Source organism: Salarias fasciatus, chromosome 11, assembly GCF_902148845.1.
Source record: "Salarias fasciatus chromosome 11, fSalaFa1.1, whole genome shotgun sequence".
NCBI classification, from domain to species: Eukaryota; Metazoa; Chordata; class Actinopteri; order Blenniiformes; family Blenniidae; genus Salarias; species Salarias fasciatus.
The window spans coordinates 34,168,997-34,185,551 of NC_043755.1; the positions used below are offsets into that span (position 1 = coordinate 34,168,997).

The following is a 16,555-nucleotide window of genomic DNA, read 5'->3' on the forward strand; positions in this document are numbered from 1 at the left end:
CGCGTTCCGTATCCAGTTTAACATCTTGGTGCTGACTTTCCGAGCTCCACATGGCCAGGCTCCCATGTACATCAAAAACCTCATCACACCCTGCAGCTCGGCCCGAAGCCTGAGGTCCTCTGACCAGAACCTTCTGAGAGTCCGCCGGACTCACTTTAAAACTGGGGGTGACCGATCTTTTACATCCACTGCTCCGTGCCTCTGGAATGAGCTTCCTCCGGATCTGCGCTCCCTGGACTCGGTGGAGGCCTTCAAGAAACTCCTAACTGTTCTCATGTACTGTGAATCGTCTCTTTTGTGATTTTTATACCGTGAAGCACTTTGTGACACATTGTCTGTGAAAAGCGCTATACAAATAAATTTTACTTACTTACTTACTGTTTACTGCTTATTGCATGCACGAAACCAATAATCCCCCATTTAATCGGCTCCGCTGTCAGCAGCTGTTTATACGAGACCCGGAGCACATTACTGATCGCTGTAGACGACCTCGAACCATCGGATCCGAAATACAATCGGCTCCGAGTGAAGCGGATCCACGCCGGTGTTTATATGAACCGTTTACAATCCGCACAACCGACAGTCTGATCAGCAGGAGGATTTTAGGGCCCATGTAACCATGGCCAGTGTTAATGTTGAGAGTGGATTGTCTCCCCCCGACCTTCCACCTCACCGTGGGGGGCGGGGTTGAGCCCCTGTCTGACCCCAGGAGCTGTGTAGTCCAGAGCTTTCTGCCCCTGGTAGGGTCCCTCGTGGCAAACCAGTCCTGGGTGACGGGCCAGACTGAAGGCAGGTCAAAAGCCCTTGTGAGAAGGAAGAAAACAAAGGTGGTTCCATCATCCAGTATGGCGCAGCCGGGACCCCACTCCGGAGCCGGGACCCTGGAGCCGGGGCCCCACTCCGGAGCCGGGACTCCACTCCGGAGCCGGGACCCTGGAGCCGGGGCCCCACTCCGGAGCCGGGACCCCACTCCGGAGCCGGGACCCTGGAGCCGGGACCCTGGAGCCGGGGCCCCACTCCGGAGCCGGGACCCTGGAGCCGGGGCCCCACTCTGGAGCCGGGACCCTGGAGCCGGGACCCCACTCCGGAGCCGGGATCCTGGAGCCGGGACCCCACTCCGGAGCCGGGACCCTGGAGCCGGGGCCCCACTCCGGAGCCGGGACCCTGGAGCCGGGACCCCACTCCGGAGCCGGGACCCTGGAGCCGGGACCCCACTCCGGAGCCGGGACCCCACTCCGGAGCCGGGACCCTGGAGCCGGGACCCCACTCCGGAGCCGGGACCCTGGAGCCGGGACCCCACTCCGGAGCCGGGACCCTGGAGCCGGGACCCCACTCCGGAGCCGGGACCCCACTCCGGAGCCGGGGCCCCACTCTGGAGCCGGGCGAGGTTTGGGGCTTGCAAGCGAGCGCCCGGTGGCCAGGATTTGTCCACGGTGCCTGTCTGGGCTCAGCCTGAAAGGACGATGTCGTGGGGGCCGGGTTCAGAGTGGATTGAGTGGCAGCCGACAGCAGGGTTAGGGTTAGGGGGCCCAGAGACCCGATCCTCGGACACAGACGCTGGCTCTGGGCACATGGACTGTCACCGGGTTGTGGGCAGGAGCCTGAGCTGGTGTGGGAGGTGGAGCGGTACCGGATGGATATAGTCAGGCTCACCTCCACACAGCCTGGAATCTGGAACCCAAGCCCTCCAGAGGGAGAACTGAGCAAGATTACTGCTGCAACAACACATCAGCAGCAGGGTCAAACCAACCTGTCTCACCACGGTCTAAACCAGCTCACGTTCCCTATCAGTGGAGAACAATCCAACGCTCGGTGAATTCTGCTTCACAATGATTGGAAGAGCCGACATCAAAGGATCAAAAAGCGGTGTCGCTATAAACGCTTGGCCGCCACAAGCTAGTCCTCCCTGTGGGAACTTTTCTGACCGCAGCAGGACTCTGGTCCACATTGAAGGCAGTAAGTCAGACCTGGTCCTGGAGCAGGTTGGACTCCAGCTGGGCTGAACTTTGGTACTGGTTATGTTCAGAATCTTTACGGACAGAATTTCTAGGAGAAGCCAGGAGCTGGAGGGGGTCTGGTTCAGGGACCAGGAGCTGGAGGGGGTCTGGTTCAGGGACCAGGAGCTGGAGGGGGTCTGGTTTTGGGACCACAGGATTTCATCTCTGCTTTTTAGCAGATGATGTCATCCTGTTGGCTTCATGGAACCTGGACCATCATGCACTAGGGCGGTTTGCAGTCGAGTGTGAAGTGATGGGGATGAGGATCAGATCCTCTAGATACCAGGTCCTGGTCCTGGTCCTGGTACAGAAGAAGGTAGTCTGTCCTCTCCAGGTCAGGAGAGAGACTGTGGTCCAAGTGGAGGAGTTCTAGTATCTCAGGGTCTTGTTCTCGGGTGGAGGGAGGGTGGAGGAGGCTGACAGGAGGGTGGAGCAGCAGCTGCAGTGACGTTGTGGTGAAGCTCTGGATTCATGGTCAGTCTACGTTCTCCCCTCACCTCTGGTCCTGAGTCTGGCTCAGGACCCTCTGTGGGGGGGCTGGACGCCTACTGGTCATTGTGCTAAGCTAATGCTAACTGCTACAGAATCCTCCATGTGGAGCCTCCACCTGTACGGAGGTGGAGGAGGTGGGGGCCGGACTCCTTTTCCAGGTGGTCTTATGCAACTTGCTGGGTCTGCCTCCCGCCACAGACTGAAGGAGGGGGGCACGGAGGGTGGAGGGGGTGGGGGGAGGGGGCATGGAGGGTGGAGGGGGTGGGGGTGTGGAGCTGCAGCCTGTCCTCACTGCAGGCCTGGGAGGAGCGGAGGTGACCCACGTGTCTCCTCCAGACCAGAGGAAGTTTGACTTTGGGCCGATTACAAATCTGCAGCTTTAACTGAGAAATCTGGGAGGTGTGTGTATGTATGTGTGTGTGTGGGGGGGGAGGGGGGGGGGGGTTGCGGCGTGGCTCGTGTGTGTCGGGGACATCTTGGGGAGTCTTCACGAGCACGGATCCGCTTTGTTCAGGCTGCAGGAAATGCGAGGCTGTTCTGATGATCCCCGTACTGCATAGGGTCTGCACCGCCTGTCTGCCAGCCCCCCTCCACCCCCCCAACCCCCACCCCCAGCACACACACACACACACACACACACACACACACACACACACACACCCTCTCCTGCCTCCTATACATAACATCCTCGTGCGCAGCAGCGCTGGAGACAACAGCGCGGTGACCTGCCGCAAAGCCCGGCTGGTGAAGGAGGTGGGCGGAACCCCCCTCCTCCACCCCCCCCCCCCCCCCCCCCCCCTCCACCCTCCAGCTCCTCCAGCAGGTCACAAACTCGCCGCTGTTGTTGTTTCAGGCTCGTGCTTCCTGATGGAGCCGCGGCTGCACCACACCCCCCGGCCATGTGCGCGCTCCGCCGGCACCGACTGTTTACATCCCGGGTCCTTACATAAGCACGCGGGCGGGCACGCACGCACGCATGGCTGCGGTGCGGCGCGGTGCGGCGCGCGGCTCCAGCCGCTTTCTTCCCTCCGTTTCCTCTCCAGCGGCGCGCGCTGCCACATGCTCCGCGAGCGGAGACGGACTGGAGGAGCGGGAGGAGGAGGAGGAGGAGGAGGAGGAGGAGGAGGGGGGGGGGGGGGGGGGGGGGGCGCTGGAACCAGACGGGGTGGAGCGTCGCCTCGGCCGGCCCCGTCCACCGTGCAGACGGCCTCGCGTCCCGGAGAGAGACTCAGCACCGGGAGAGAGAGGGGGGCCGGGCTGGGGGAGGGACTAGCGCAGAGGGGGGGTCGCGGGGGGCGGAGGAGGAGGCGGAGGAGGCGGCACGGCGCTCGCGCTCCAGTCTCTGCCTGTCTTTGTCTCACACACTCTTTTGTTAGCCATGCCTAGCCTGCTGGTTCTAGCAGGGATCATGGAGAAAAACGGGGGCTACGGCGGGGATCTGGCCGCCTCCGGCCCCGGCCCCGGCCCCGGCTCCGGCTTCGGCAGCGACGGTCTGCTGGTGCCGCCCGACGAGGAGGAGGACGACTCGCGCGCCCTCAGGGTCGCGCTGGGCCAGCTGTCTCTGCTGGGGCTGGGGGAAGGCGAGGACGGCGGCGGCGGCGGCGGAGCCCCGACTCCGGGGGGGGTGCAGGACCGGAGCAACAACAACAACAACCACCACAACCACACCGGCGGCGGGGGCGGCGGCGGCGGCGGCGGCGGGGGGGACGCGGCCATCCTGCAGGGGAAGAGCAAGTTGTGCGCCCTGTACGAGAGCTCCGGGGAGGGCAAGGCGCGCGGCTGCAACATCACGGAATGCGTCCCGGTGCCGAGCTCCGAGCATGTGGCCGAGATAGTGGGGAGGCAAGGTACACACACCCTCACACACACACACACACACACACGCACACACACACTCTCTCACACACAAAGAAAACACTGAGCCGCCGCCTCGCGCTTCATTTCCCTCCAAAGTTGCGCGTTTCTCCCGCAGCCGCGCGCACCGGAGCCCCCGGTCCCGGTCCCGGTCCGCAACTGTTACCTGCTGTTTGACAAAGAAAAGGGAGTGGTGTGTGTGTGTGTGTGTGTGTGTGTGTGTGTGTGTGTGTGTGTGTGTGTGTGTGTGTGTGTGTGTGTGTGTGTGTGTGTGTGTGTGTGTGTGTGTGTGTGTGTGCGGCTCTAAGTTTCTCCTCAACTCGTTTTAAATCCGTTCGGTTGGTTTTGGGCTGAACTGGAGCTCGCGGCCATGTGAGGAGGGGGGCGCCCCCCCCCCCCCTTTTCTCCTCCTCCTCCTGTTGGCGAATTATTCTACATCCACGCCATCAATGTCAGCGCGCGCACGCGCACGCGCCGGAGCAGGAGAGCACTTGCTTCCTTTGTCGTCTGAGGCGCGCCAGACTGTTCAAAAAGAGGCAGTGCGCGGCAGGCCGTGTGTGTGTGTGTGCGTGTGTGTGTGTGTGTGTGTGTGTCTCACCTCTCAGGGACGGGGAATCAGCCCAGAGTGAAGCGGAGGCCGAGCTGCGCCTCGTGCGCGCTCCGTGTTTATCCTGCGCACTGCCCCACTGACACAGTTGGACAATAGAGCGCGAGGACCGAAGGCAACGTGGTCACCTTGTCCCCCCCCCCCCCCCCCCCCCCACACACACACACACACACACACACACACACACACACCACGAGGAAAGTTCAACGTTTCCTTTGTTTTCCTGCTGCTGTGCTTTGATTCCATCTTTCCGTCTGAAAACTGCAGGAAAACAAAGGTGATGGGGGGGGGGGGGGGGGGGGGGGGGGGGGGGGGCGATGGGAACAGACTGGAGGGTAGCGGGGAACCACCAGAGGAACCCGGGGAACCTGCAGCATCCTTCAGGGTTCATGAACCAGGAAAACCAGGACACCCCCACCCTGGGCTCCACTGCACTGCACTCTGCTAGTGGCCCTCTGATGGGGGGGGTTCCTCCTGGTGGTGTTGATCCAGACCCTGATGGCTGGTCCCAGACACGCCCCCTCTGTCTGCTCTGCTGTAGTAACGTCCGTGATAAGCTGCTGTGTGGGCGGGGCTGAGGTGGAGCTGAGGTGGATTATGGGTAGTGTATAGGTGGTGTCTGGGTGGTGTTGATGTGTCTGATGTGTCTGTAATAACGTTGGTTGACAAGTTCAGTGAAAAGTTGTTTTTTACGTCCAATGAATGGACTGGAAGAAAAAAGCCTTTTTTCGGTTTGGACTCCTCCAGCTGCTCCTCTTCGTAGAGCGGACACGCCCCCTTCCTGACGGTGCAGCGCCGCTCCGTCACAGAACTGGGTTCTGTGGTTTAGAGGAACACAAACCCTCCGTCAGTGGGTGGAGGCCGCGGAACCGTCAGGGGGTTCCGGTTCCGGTCCGGGAGTCTGCCGGCGGCCGAGGAGACGCTCGACCCGGAGAACCGTCCCAGAGAACCGTCGTGGCTCCTGAAGCTCACTTCCTGTTCGCACTGACCTGAAGCCTGACATGACGGGTGTAGTTCCTCCGTCCACCAGAGGAGGCGCCACAGTCCTGCTGGATCCGGAACCTCCAGAGCGGCTGCCCACCGTGAGCCTCAGTGGGGCTCGAACCGGGTACCCTCAAGACTCAGACTCGTTTCCATGACAACGAATGAAAATGAACCGTTTTCATTTCACAAAGTTTGAGGTTGCCATGGCAACATCTGGAAACGGTAACAGAACCACACACTCTGCAGAGAACAACACTGAGCGTTAACGCCGGAGAACACGGGCGGACCGAGGAGAACCCCGTTCTCTACTGAGCACGTGCAGAACGTCCAGTAACAGTCACGGAGTTTCAGTAAAGCTGCGTTTTTCCCGTTTCCACGGAGACAAAGTCTGAGCATTTTCTAAAAGTTCCACACTGGAAGCCGTTGTCAAAGTTGTGTTTTCAGTGCCGTTGTCATGGAAACAGACCCCAAAACACAACGGAAGTTTAGCCTTTCCACTCGGAAACACGGTCGAAACCTCAAGAACAGACAGAATGGTCCCCGGTGGGGCGGGATCGAACCGTGAACCCAGGGGTCGGGCGTCGGTCAGTTTGGTTCAGGGTTCAGGAGGGGTCAGGAAGGGTCAGGAAGGGTCGGGGTTCAGGAGGTCCTCGGGGGCAGGACCCTCCTGAACCGGACCCTGAAGCCGGGTTCCGGTCCGGGTCCCGGGTTCTGCTGACTGTGCGTGTCTCTGCAGGCTGTAAGATCAAGGCGCTGCGGGCGAAGACCAACACCTACATCAAGACGCCGGTGCGGGGCGAGGAGCCGGTCTTCCTGATCACCGGCCGCAAGGAGGACGTGGCGTTGGCCCGGCGCGAGATCATCTCCGCCGCCGAGCACTTCTCCATGCTGCGGGCGTCCCGCAACAAGCTGGGCGTGTCCTTCAGCGGCTCGCCGCCGGCGCCGCTGCCCGGCCAGACCACCATCCAGGTGAGGGTGCCGTACCGCGTGGTGGGCCTGGTGGTGGGCCCCAAGGGCTCCACCATCAAGAGGATCCAGCAGCAGACCTGCACCTACATCGTCACGCCCAGCCGCGACCGCGACCCCGTGTTCGAGATCACCGGCTCGCCGGGCAACGCCGAGCGCGCCCGCGAGGAGATCGAGGCGCACATCGCCTTCCGGACGGGCGGCCTGCACGACCACAACAACGAGAACGACTGCCTGGGGCCCAACGGCGGAGGCGGCGGCGGGGGCAGCCCGGCGGGCGGCGGCGGCGGCGGCGGCGGCCTGGAGAGCCGGCTGCAGCAGGTGTGGGGGCTGCAGGCCGGCCAGAGGAAGCCGCTCACCAGCAGCTACCGCCAGAACTTCTCAGACGCCATGGTGGGCGGCGGCGGCGACGGAGGGGGCGTCTACAGCAAGGGCGGCTTCTCCGGCTCCGGCTCCGGCTCCGGGGACAAGCCCTGCTCCTACTTCGGCTCGGACGGCGGCCAGAGCTGGGGCGACCCCGACTTCCCCAAGCAGGCGGCGTTCTACGCCCAGCAGCGCTCCAAGAGCTTCGGCGGTCTGCCGCTGCCGCTGACCCGACTGTCGCCCGGCCTGCCGGAGCCCTGCGGCGGCGGCGGCGGCGTCTCGCCGCATGCCCAGGCCCGCCGCGCCCACAGCGAGCCCGCCCCGGCCGGCGACGGCTTCCCGGGCCGCCTGGCGGCGCCCGACTCGCCGCCGGCCGCCGGCCGGGACTGCATGACCTGCTTCGAGAGCAAGGTGACGGCGGCGCTGGTGCCCTGCGGACACAACCTCTTCTGCATGGAGTGCGCCATCCGGATCTGCGAGCTCAGCCACCCCGAGTGCCCGGCGTGCCACACCCAGGTCACCCAGGCCATCCGGATATTCTCCTAGAGAACCCGCCGCTCCGGCCACGCCCCCCGGCGTGGCCCCGCCCCCTCTCCGCCCCCTCACTCCATCATTATCAATGAGACACGTTTGGTTTTTCAGAAAAATTTACAAAAAACCAACAAGCAGATATTTTAGAGAGCACTGCTTGTTTTACTAAAAAGTATGAGAAATATTTTTAAGTTGTTCTTTTATAAATATATGAGCATATATATTTTCAAAAAGTTTTCTTTATAAGAGGAGTCTACTTCGTTACTTTCCCAGTTTTTTTTGTTTTTTTTTATGTGAACATTTTCTTCCGTTACCATGAAAAGGGTTTTATTCTGAAGGAGAGAGGAAGTCCGTCTGCACCTGACCGACCACAAACCGCACCTTATAATCATCAGGTCTGGGGGGGGGGGGGGGGGGGGGGGGGGGGGGGGGGGGGGGCAGACCGATGTGGAGGGTTACTGTGATTGTGCTGCAGATCAGTCCAAATGTGAACCGGTGGGGCGGGGGGGGGGGGGGGGGGGGGGGGGGTGCCGTCGTTTGATTTATGGGAATGTTTTTTCTGTGTGGGGGGGGGGGCCGCGGGGTGGGAGTGGGGGGGGGGGGGGGTTACACACAGAGAGGGATGAGCGCTGGGTAACAGGAACGCTCCTGGAGAAGTGTGTGTGGTTCCCCGGGCGGCTTTAAGCACTGATTTCATCCCCCCCCCCACTCCCCACCAACACCACCACCCCCACCCGCCCCCCCACCTGGAGGAGCGCGTCGCTGTAAATAAGGAGCATTAGCATCAGGACTGCGTGGTGAGCAGCTGGAGTGAAAAGTATGGGGCCCTCCCTCCTCTGACCCCCCCACTCTGCCCCCCCCCTGTAATTAAGCTTGTACAGGAGCAGTGCTGCCTGGCCCACTGTAGCTGTGACCCCCCCCCCCCCCCGGCATTGTCAGGCCGGGCCCGGCGTGGAGCCGCAGGATGCTCGGACACGGCCCTGGACCCATTCAGAATTAGTCAAATAGGGTCCAGGTGCTGACTGGGGTGTGTGTGTGTGTGTGTGTGTGTGTGTGTGTGTGTGTGTGTGTGTGTGTGTGTGTGTGTGTGTGTGTGTGTGTGGGGCAGTGCTCTTATTTATTCTTCACACTAAAAATTTCCCCCAAAAAGCCTTTAATACTGTAAATCTGGACTTCCTGCTCCAAACGTTTCCGTGGCGACGAGTGACGACTCGACTCCCCGGTGGAGGAGGAGGAAGAGGAAGAGGAGGAGGAGGAAGAGGAAGAGGAGGAAGAGGAGGAGGAGACGGAGGAGACTATAGCTGACTGGTGGGGGGGACAGACGGCCACGCCCCGAAAGAAACACAAAATTATCAACAAACGTCTGCAGGTTGTTGGTCACTCGGGTGGTTTTCAAGGCCCAGTGACCGACCCCCCCCCCCCCCCCCCCCCCCCCCCCCCCCACCATAACCCCCCTCCACACCCCCCACCCCCAACCTGAAATGAGAACATGTGGAGAACGAGGGGAGCGGTCGCACAGCGGTGGAGCTCCTGGCCTGTTAAAGGCTCAGTATGTAACATGGGGGGGGGGGGGGGGCTAGCTGGTTAGCATGCTAACTCCTGATCAATACAGCAACATCACCAACAGTCTGACAGGAGAAGACGTTACATCCTGAACCTTTGACCTTTAACCTTTTGAAACTTAGTATTTCTTTTTTTCTGCCTTAATCTGTTTTTATTGGACGTTGGCTGTTTTGGCAAAACAAGGTAGCAACTTTCTGGCCTTTTGACGGCGCCGCGGCCGAAACCGCAAAGTACTTATTTTTGGAATCAAAATAAAACGAATGTGAATCAAAGTGGGGGAGGGGCGGGGAGGGGGCGGGGCTTAGCGGGGCAGGTGAATTAGGCATGGAAAGCACCTTATTAGAACCACTTGCATTTGATGGAAACCAAACCCACCGCTGATGGAGAATTGTATCCGTGGACGCGGACAGCGTGCACGTGGAAGCGGACGGCGTGCACGTGAGGCTCCGTCGGCCGCGAGGCGTTCGGGGACCTGGCGTCCGGTCGGGCCACGCCCCCGACGCTCCTTTTGTTTGCACTGGTTTAATGAAGAGGGGGGCGATTCCAGACGCCGGGGGAGGGGCGGACTCTTGTAAATACACACACACACACACACACACACACACACACACACACACACACACGGCCGCTTTACGTCTGATGAGTTTAAAGCCGAAGGTTGATGTTTTTTTTAATAGTGAGAAATGGACAGATGTCTGAGTTTAGGAAGAGTAAGTCTTCTTCGCGTCCCATCATCCTTCACAGTAACGGCACATCACATCCACACCGCGAGGATATTATTTCAATGAACGCAGAATCGCGACGGGAGGATGAACCGGGCGCCGCTGATCCGGAGCTGGAAGCTGAAACCAGAACCAGAGCAGAGCAGAGGGGGGCGGGGCGGGGCGGGCGGGGCGGGGCCTGCTTCGATCGACATCCGCAGTGGCCAATCGGCTTGCACGTGTGCCACCCAACTCCTGCAGAGGGGCGGGGCTTACAAGGCTAACGACGAGGCCACGCCCCCACGTACAGGGACGAGTCAGGAAAAGTTTTATGTTTTTATTTAAACGGAGGAAAAAGCAGAAGGTTCATGAATGAAAGAACCCGGGTTCCAGCTGCAGCTCGTTAGGGAGGAGGCGTGGCTTCAGCGCGCCGCCGGGCGTTCCTATTGGCTGCGGCTCTGGGACACGCCCCCAGCTGAAGAGATTTCTAACCAATAAGCACAGAGATATGAAGAAGGTTCTGATTCTATTTATTGTAGGGATGTCTCAGTGGGCGGGGCTTAGACCGGAAGTGGCGTAGGGAGAAGCTCTGGTGATTCCTGGCTGCTGAGTGGCCCAGTAGAGACGCTTTGAAGAGGGAAAATACAACCAAGTCCAGCGCCTGCGCTTTTATTTTGATAGGTTCTATCATTCGGTTTTGTGTCATATTTTATTTTTGATAGATTCTATTGTTTACTTTTGGATTTTATTGCTGCATTTTGATAGATTCTATTATTTTCTTTTATATTTGATTTTGTTTTGATCAATTCTATTGTTTTGTTTTATATTTCACTTTGATAGATTCTATTGTTGAAAAGTTCAAATTTTATATTTTCATTGATTTCAAACTAAAATTATTTGGATTTTGTTTGAAAAATGTGATATTCCCTTAACGATTCCTTTAACTTTATTGTGAAACAATCATCTTGAGCTCCCCTCTTGTCCACAAGTCTTTATTTCCAGGGTCTTTATCGTTTCAATTATTGTGAAATTTCACCTGAATTTCATTTCAACATTTTTTAAAGCAAATCTTTAAATTTGTCTTCATTTGTAAAAAATCTCAACTTGAACTTGAAATGTCTATTTTTATATATTTGAGCTTTAATGTGGAAATAATGAACTTTGAGTTTTATTTTGATTTTCTCAGATTAGAAAAACAAAAAAATGTCTTTTGTGACAAAACTGACTGAATTCTCCAGATTTTCAAATCCTTTCTGTATTTCAAACATTTTAACTTTGGATTTCAAAAAATCTCATTTAAAATTTTGTATTTATTTGCTACGTTGTAACTTTTTATAGGAACTTTTTTAATCTTTTAAACTGAATTTTTTCTCTTCTGAATGTTAACCTTTAAAAAACTTTCACTTTATTTTGAAAGTGATGCAATATTCTTCTTCCTGCCTGGTTGATGGCGTTCATGTGTCCGACAGCAGGAAACTGTCCCAGCTGTGTTTTGTAATCACGAGTCATCGCAGGATTAGGGTTAGGGCTTTTTTTTTTTAAATTTGTAGACATATTAAGTTGGTGTATTTTATTTTGAAAGAACATGCCAGAAGGTGAAAAGACTTAATTGTGGAAACGGCCACTTCCTGTTTGTGGTGGTTGTATTTTCCCTCCGGAACGTTCTGGAAGCGGCGGTTCTTCCTCACGTCTCGCGGTTTAGCGGTGTGTTTTAGTGCCGTTGGGCAGGACATGCAGAGACAGACAGCTGTGAGAGCCAGTCTGTGCCGTAGCTCTACGCCCGGCTTCGTCCAGATTAACGTAAGTTTCCTTTGAGGGGGCGGAGCCTCGCTTCATCTGCTTCTTGGTGTTTTCTATTAAACTTTACTGTTCTAGAAAGAAAAACGTAACGGTAGAACGTCGATGTTTTGTCTGTAGAGTCCCGTTCCGAGGAGTGACAGGAAATCCTAATTTTTCAAAATAAATGCACTTAAGCGACTGTGCCGACCAGTTGAAATCAGACACGGAGCAAACAGAAGCGACTGAATGTAGGAAAGAGCCCGGCGCGCCCGGCGAGCCGCCATGTCTGTTTGCAGGAAGCTTTATTTTATTTTCTTCGTTTCGGGGAGCAGCTGTTTCCGGCTCAGACTATATTTCCGTTCTTCCACATACATTTATAGAAAGTAACTTAAAAATGAATTTAAAAAAAAGAAAGTTTCTCAGATGTATTTTGCTAACAGGGGTTATTATTTCAGAGGAAGAAGAAGAAGAAGAAGAAAAGTCAGTATCTGGATGTTATTTATGAGAAGAAGAAGAAATAATGAAGCCACATATTTATGAGTAACCTGGAGACGTTTTGTTTTTTAATTCTAATGAGCAGAAGAAGTTAATATATTTCTAAACGGACGTCGGTTTCTACTAAAAATGAGAAAAGTTTAGAAGTTTTATTTATGGCAGTTTTGGATACTCGCCTTTTCCTCGTGCCTCGTGGTGGAAACAGAAGAAGAAGAGTTAGAGTTCCCCGTAGCTTCGGTTCCTTCGGTTCCTTCGGTTCCTTCGGTTCCTGCTTCAGCAGCAGAACAGCCGATTTTTTTACAATCTGGAGATATTTTAGTCACAGAGCGTCGATTTCGTGCCTCCATTCTGGGTCCTTTGCTTTTTTCTGAATCGGCACTCCGTGCTCTGGTGCTGCTGTATCCCCCCCCTCCCCCAGTGACCCCCTCCCTCCACGTCCCCCCCCAGTTCCCCCTTCCCTTCCCTCGGTCGCCTTCCCTCCCCAGCCCCCCATCCCCGTCCCACCCTGTCCCCCCGTCCCACCCTGTCCCCCATGTTACTGACTGAAACACAGCCGCCATGATTGATTTCCTCTGATCTAAACTCTCGTTCACTTCTGGTGAAAGAAAGAACGGAGAACGTGAGAGAACCTCCCGCCCAGCAGGGCGGCGCTCTCACACTCCGCCAACATTTCATCTGCTATAAGACGCTTCGGCGAAGGGAACCGACCCGGGCGAGTCGGTTCCACCAGAACCGCGGGACGAGTCACGTTCTCGCTCGGTTCCGCCGGCGTTCCGGGACCCGGTGGGTTTGTGGGACGTTCTTCTCGCTCGGTTCCGTCGATGTTCTTCTCGCCGGGTCACAAACAGGTCAAACAGAAAAGCCTCGGTCCCTCAGGAGGCCGCGGCGTAGATCTATAGATCTATAGATCCATAGATCTATGTAACTAGACTCATCCACACCACAGCTTCATTACGTAATAGTCTGCATGTGTGTCGTAAGGTCACTTAGCTGGGGGGGCGGGCCAGGTGGACTTCCCCTGCTCCTGGACCTGGTCCTCATCTTGGTCCTGGACCTGGTCCCCGTCTTTGTCCTGGACCTGGTCCTCATCTTGGTCCTGGACCTGGTCCCCGTCTTGGTCCTGGACCTGGTCCTCGTCTTGGTCCTGGACCTGGTCCTCATCTTGGTCCTGGACCTGGTCCGCTCCTCCTCTGTAGATTTTCATAGTTGGAATCTTCTCAGGAAGTGAGGACCGGCAGAGTCCGCTTCAGTCCCTCCAGAACCCCAAGAGCTGTTCCAGCTCTTGAGACCCGGTCCAGCTCCTGGGACCCAGTCCAGCTCTTGAGACCCGGTCTTGGGACCTCTGCAGAGCCACCTGCCGATTCTGCTCCTTCCTGAAAAGAGTCTGGTCCAGTTCAGTCTGGTTCCGTCTGGTCCAGTCTGGTCCAGATCGTTCCAGTACGGTCCACTCTGGTCCGGTCCGGTCCGGTCCGGTCCGGTCCGGTCCGGTCCGGTAGTCTCTTGGTAGCGTTCCACTCTCCAGCTCAGTAGTGTTTTCATGCCGGTTCCAGTCGTGGTCGTAGTGGTTTAGTTTTTGGGGCCAGCAGCAGCTGGTGTTAGTTTCTGGTTTCTCTGTGACGGAGGGTCCACTACCGGGTCCGCCTCCGGGACTCCTGACCACCGGGACCCCCGCAGCACCGGGACCCCCGCAGCACCGGGACCCCCGAGGCGGACCATCAAGCTTTTAAGGATGGAAATAAAAGATAAAAGTGTTTGAAGTGTTCCGGTGTGTTCTGGCAAATTCCGGTATGTTCCGGCGTTCCGGTCTGTTCCGGTATGTTCCGGCGTTCCGGTCTGTTCTGGCGTTTCCGGTCTGTTCCGGCGTTCCGGTCTGTTCTGGCGTTCCGGTCTGTACCGGTCTACCGGTCTGTTCCGGTCTGTTCCGGTCTGTTCCGGCCTGTTCCGGTCTGTTCCGGCGTTCCGGTCTGTTCCGGCGTTCCGGTCTGTTCCGGTCTGTTCCGCCGTTCCGGTTTGTTCCGGCATTCCGGTCTGTTCCGGTCTGTTCCGGTCTGTTCCGGCATTCCGGTCTGTTCCGGTCTGTTCCGGTCTGTTCCGGCGTTCCGGTCTGTTCCGGTCTGTTCCGGCGTTCCGGTCTGTTCCGGTTTGTTCCGGCGTTCCGGTCTGTTCCGGTTTGTTCCGGCATTCCGGTCTGTTCCGGTGTTCCGCCTCACAGGCAGCTCAGACTGCAGGTTTTTCTTATAGCACATGTTTTTTTGTGAACTACATTTTTATTATAATTATTATTATAATTATTATTATTGTATCTGCGCCATGTTAGTTCTGGTTCTTTGTTATTTTTCCAAGATTGAAGATGTATTGTAAATGTTTCTAATAAAAACAGAAATGAAACCATGACGCGCTCGTTTGTTCCTTTAATTCAAAATAAAATCAAGTCCTTGTTGTTGATCATTGATCAAACTGAAGCATTCTAACTCGGAGCTGCTAAAGGATTCATTTTGTTAATTGCAATTAATTGCAGAATTTCCATATTTAATCCGGAGTGATCCCGTTTGAATCAGTTTAGAGTTCCGTTGTTTTTGCATTTCAAGGCAGTTTTAAAGTCCAGAAACATTCATCAATCCAAACAGGAAGTCACGACGCAGTTTTAACTATAACAATTCAACTTCAGCCGATCAGTTAGAATTAAATCAACTGAAATAGAAATAATAGCAAAATATTTAAATAAAATAAAAAATATATTATATTATCAATATTGTCAAAATGAATTGAAACTAGAAAGTTCCATTGGAAGTTTCCATTAGTGCCAGTAGTGATGGAACATTCCATCTGTGTGTCAAGACGACATGAAAAAGTAGAAAAAAGTATTTTCAAAACAAAAGCTTAAGAAGTTGAAATTCTGGAGAAAAAAAGCTGAAGTTAGAAAAAAATCAATAAAAAGGCATCACTGCATCACCCTGTTGCCATGGAGACCAGCTGCTCTCAGCAGGTGTGTGTTGCCATGGAGACCAGCTGCTCTCAGCAGGTGTGTGTGTTGCCATGGAGACCAGCTGCTCTCAGCAGGTGTGTGTGTTGCCATGGAGACCAACTGCTCTCAGCAGGTGTGTGTTGCCATGGAGACCAGCTGCTCTCAGCAGGTGTGTGTGTTGCCATGGAGACCAGCTGCTCTCAGCAGGTGTGTGTGTTGCCATGGAGACCAGCTGCTCTCAGCAGGTGTGTGTGTTACCATGGAGACCAGCTGCTCTCAGCAGCCATGACAGTGATTCAGTAGTTTTTCATCCAGTTTGTTTGGTTGAAGAAATGTCGTTTCTCCAGAACCCAGAGATGAAATAGATGTTTTTTTCACTGTGAGCGTCAGAAGCTTTTCATGGATTCATCCTGAGGTTTTCCCGTCTGTAGATTCATCCATTCATCCACAGCCAGTTTGTAGAAATGTGTGAATTTTGGATTCAGGGAGAAAATCTCTCTGTTCATGCATTGGAGCGGATGGGAGAAAAATCTGCACTCTCCTCAAACAAATGCATGTGGAGAGAGAACCGTTTGAGATGGAGACAAAATGAAAGCGTTGGGAGAATCACAAGAAAAATTCCTACGTTTTGATGTACGTGAAGACTGAGCCAGAACTGTGGCCATGTGGCCAAGAGAAAACCTTTTTCCCGGTTAAATCCAGAGCCTCCAGCCCTCTCCACTACACTCCCATTATAAACTCCAGAAACAACTGAAATTCTCACCACACTTTAAAGCTCACAGTTTAAATTTGATAGAAGTTATTGAAAAGAGGTTTTCACACCTGGATAGAGGACAAAATGGCAATGTTTTGATATTTTAATGACGTCTCTACGTCAGAGTATGGTGAGGCACAGCGGACTTGTTCGGGATGGTTGTTCTCAGTCGGATCTTGTCAGTTTTCTGGGAATTTTCTCAGAATTCTTTTACCGGAACGCTGAGAACACAGAACACTCGCCGGGTTCGCTGTAATTTTCTCTCTTAGGGAAATGATTGGAAAAATTCCCACAAACAAGATTTTAGTTTAACATCTCATGTCTGAGTTTGATGTGGAAATGTAAAATATTTGAAATGAAGAATATTTCAGTTTTAATCCTCAAAACGAGGTGATTGAGGGAAACGAGGCTTCAGGTTCAATCGGGGAACGTATCGATGGGAAATGTCTCCATTTAGTCCTGCTGATTTAAAAACGCTTTGTTTTAAGAGAACTGGAGTCAGCG

General features: G+C 55.2%; 1 protein-coding gene across 1 annotated transcript; it reads left to right on the forward strand.

The window, feature by feature from the left end:
• Window positions 1-3,807: 3,807 nt before the first annotated feature.
• mex3a (mex-3 RNA binding family member A) lies at window positions 3,808-8,048 on the forward strand. The gene is made up of 2 exons (XM_030102641.1): window positions 3,808-4,336; window positions 6,671-8,048. Exons 1-2 carry the CDS (start codon window positions 3,868-3,870, stop codon window positions 7,807-7,809), a joined length of 1,608 nt encoding a protein of 535 aa, XP_029958501.1. The 5' UTR covers window positions 3,808-3,867; the 3' UTR covers window positions 7,810-8,048.
• Window positions 8,049-16,555: the final 8,507 nt, after the last annotated feature.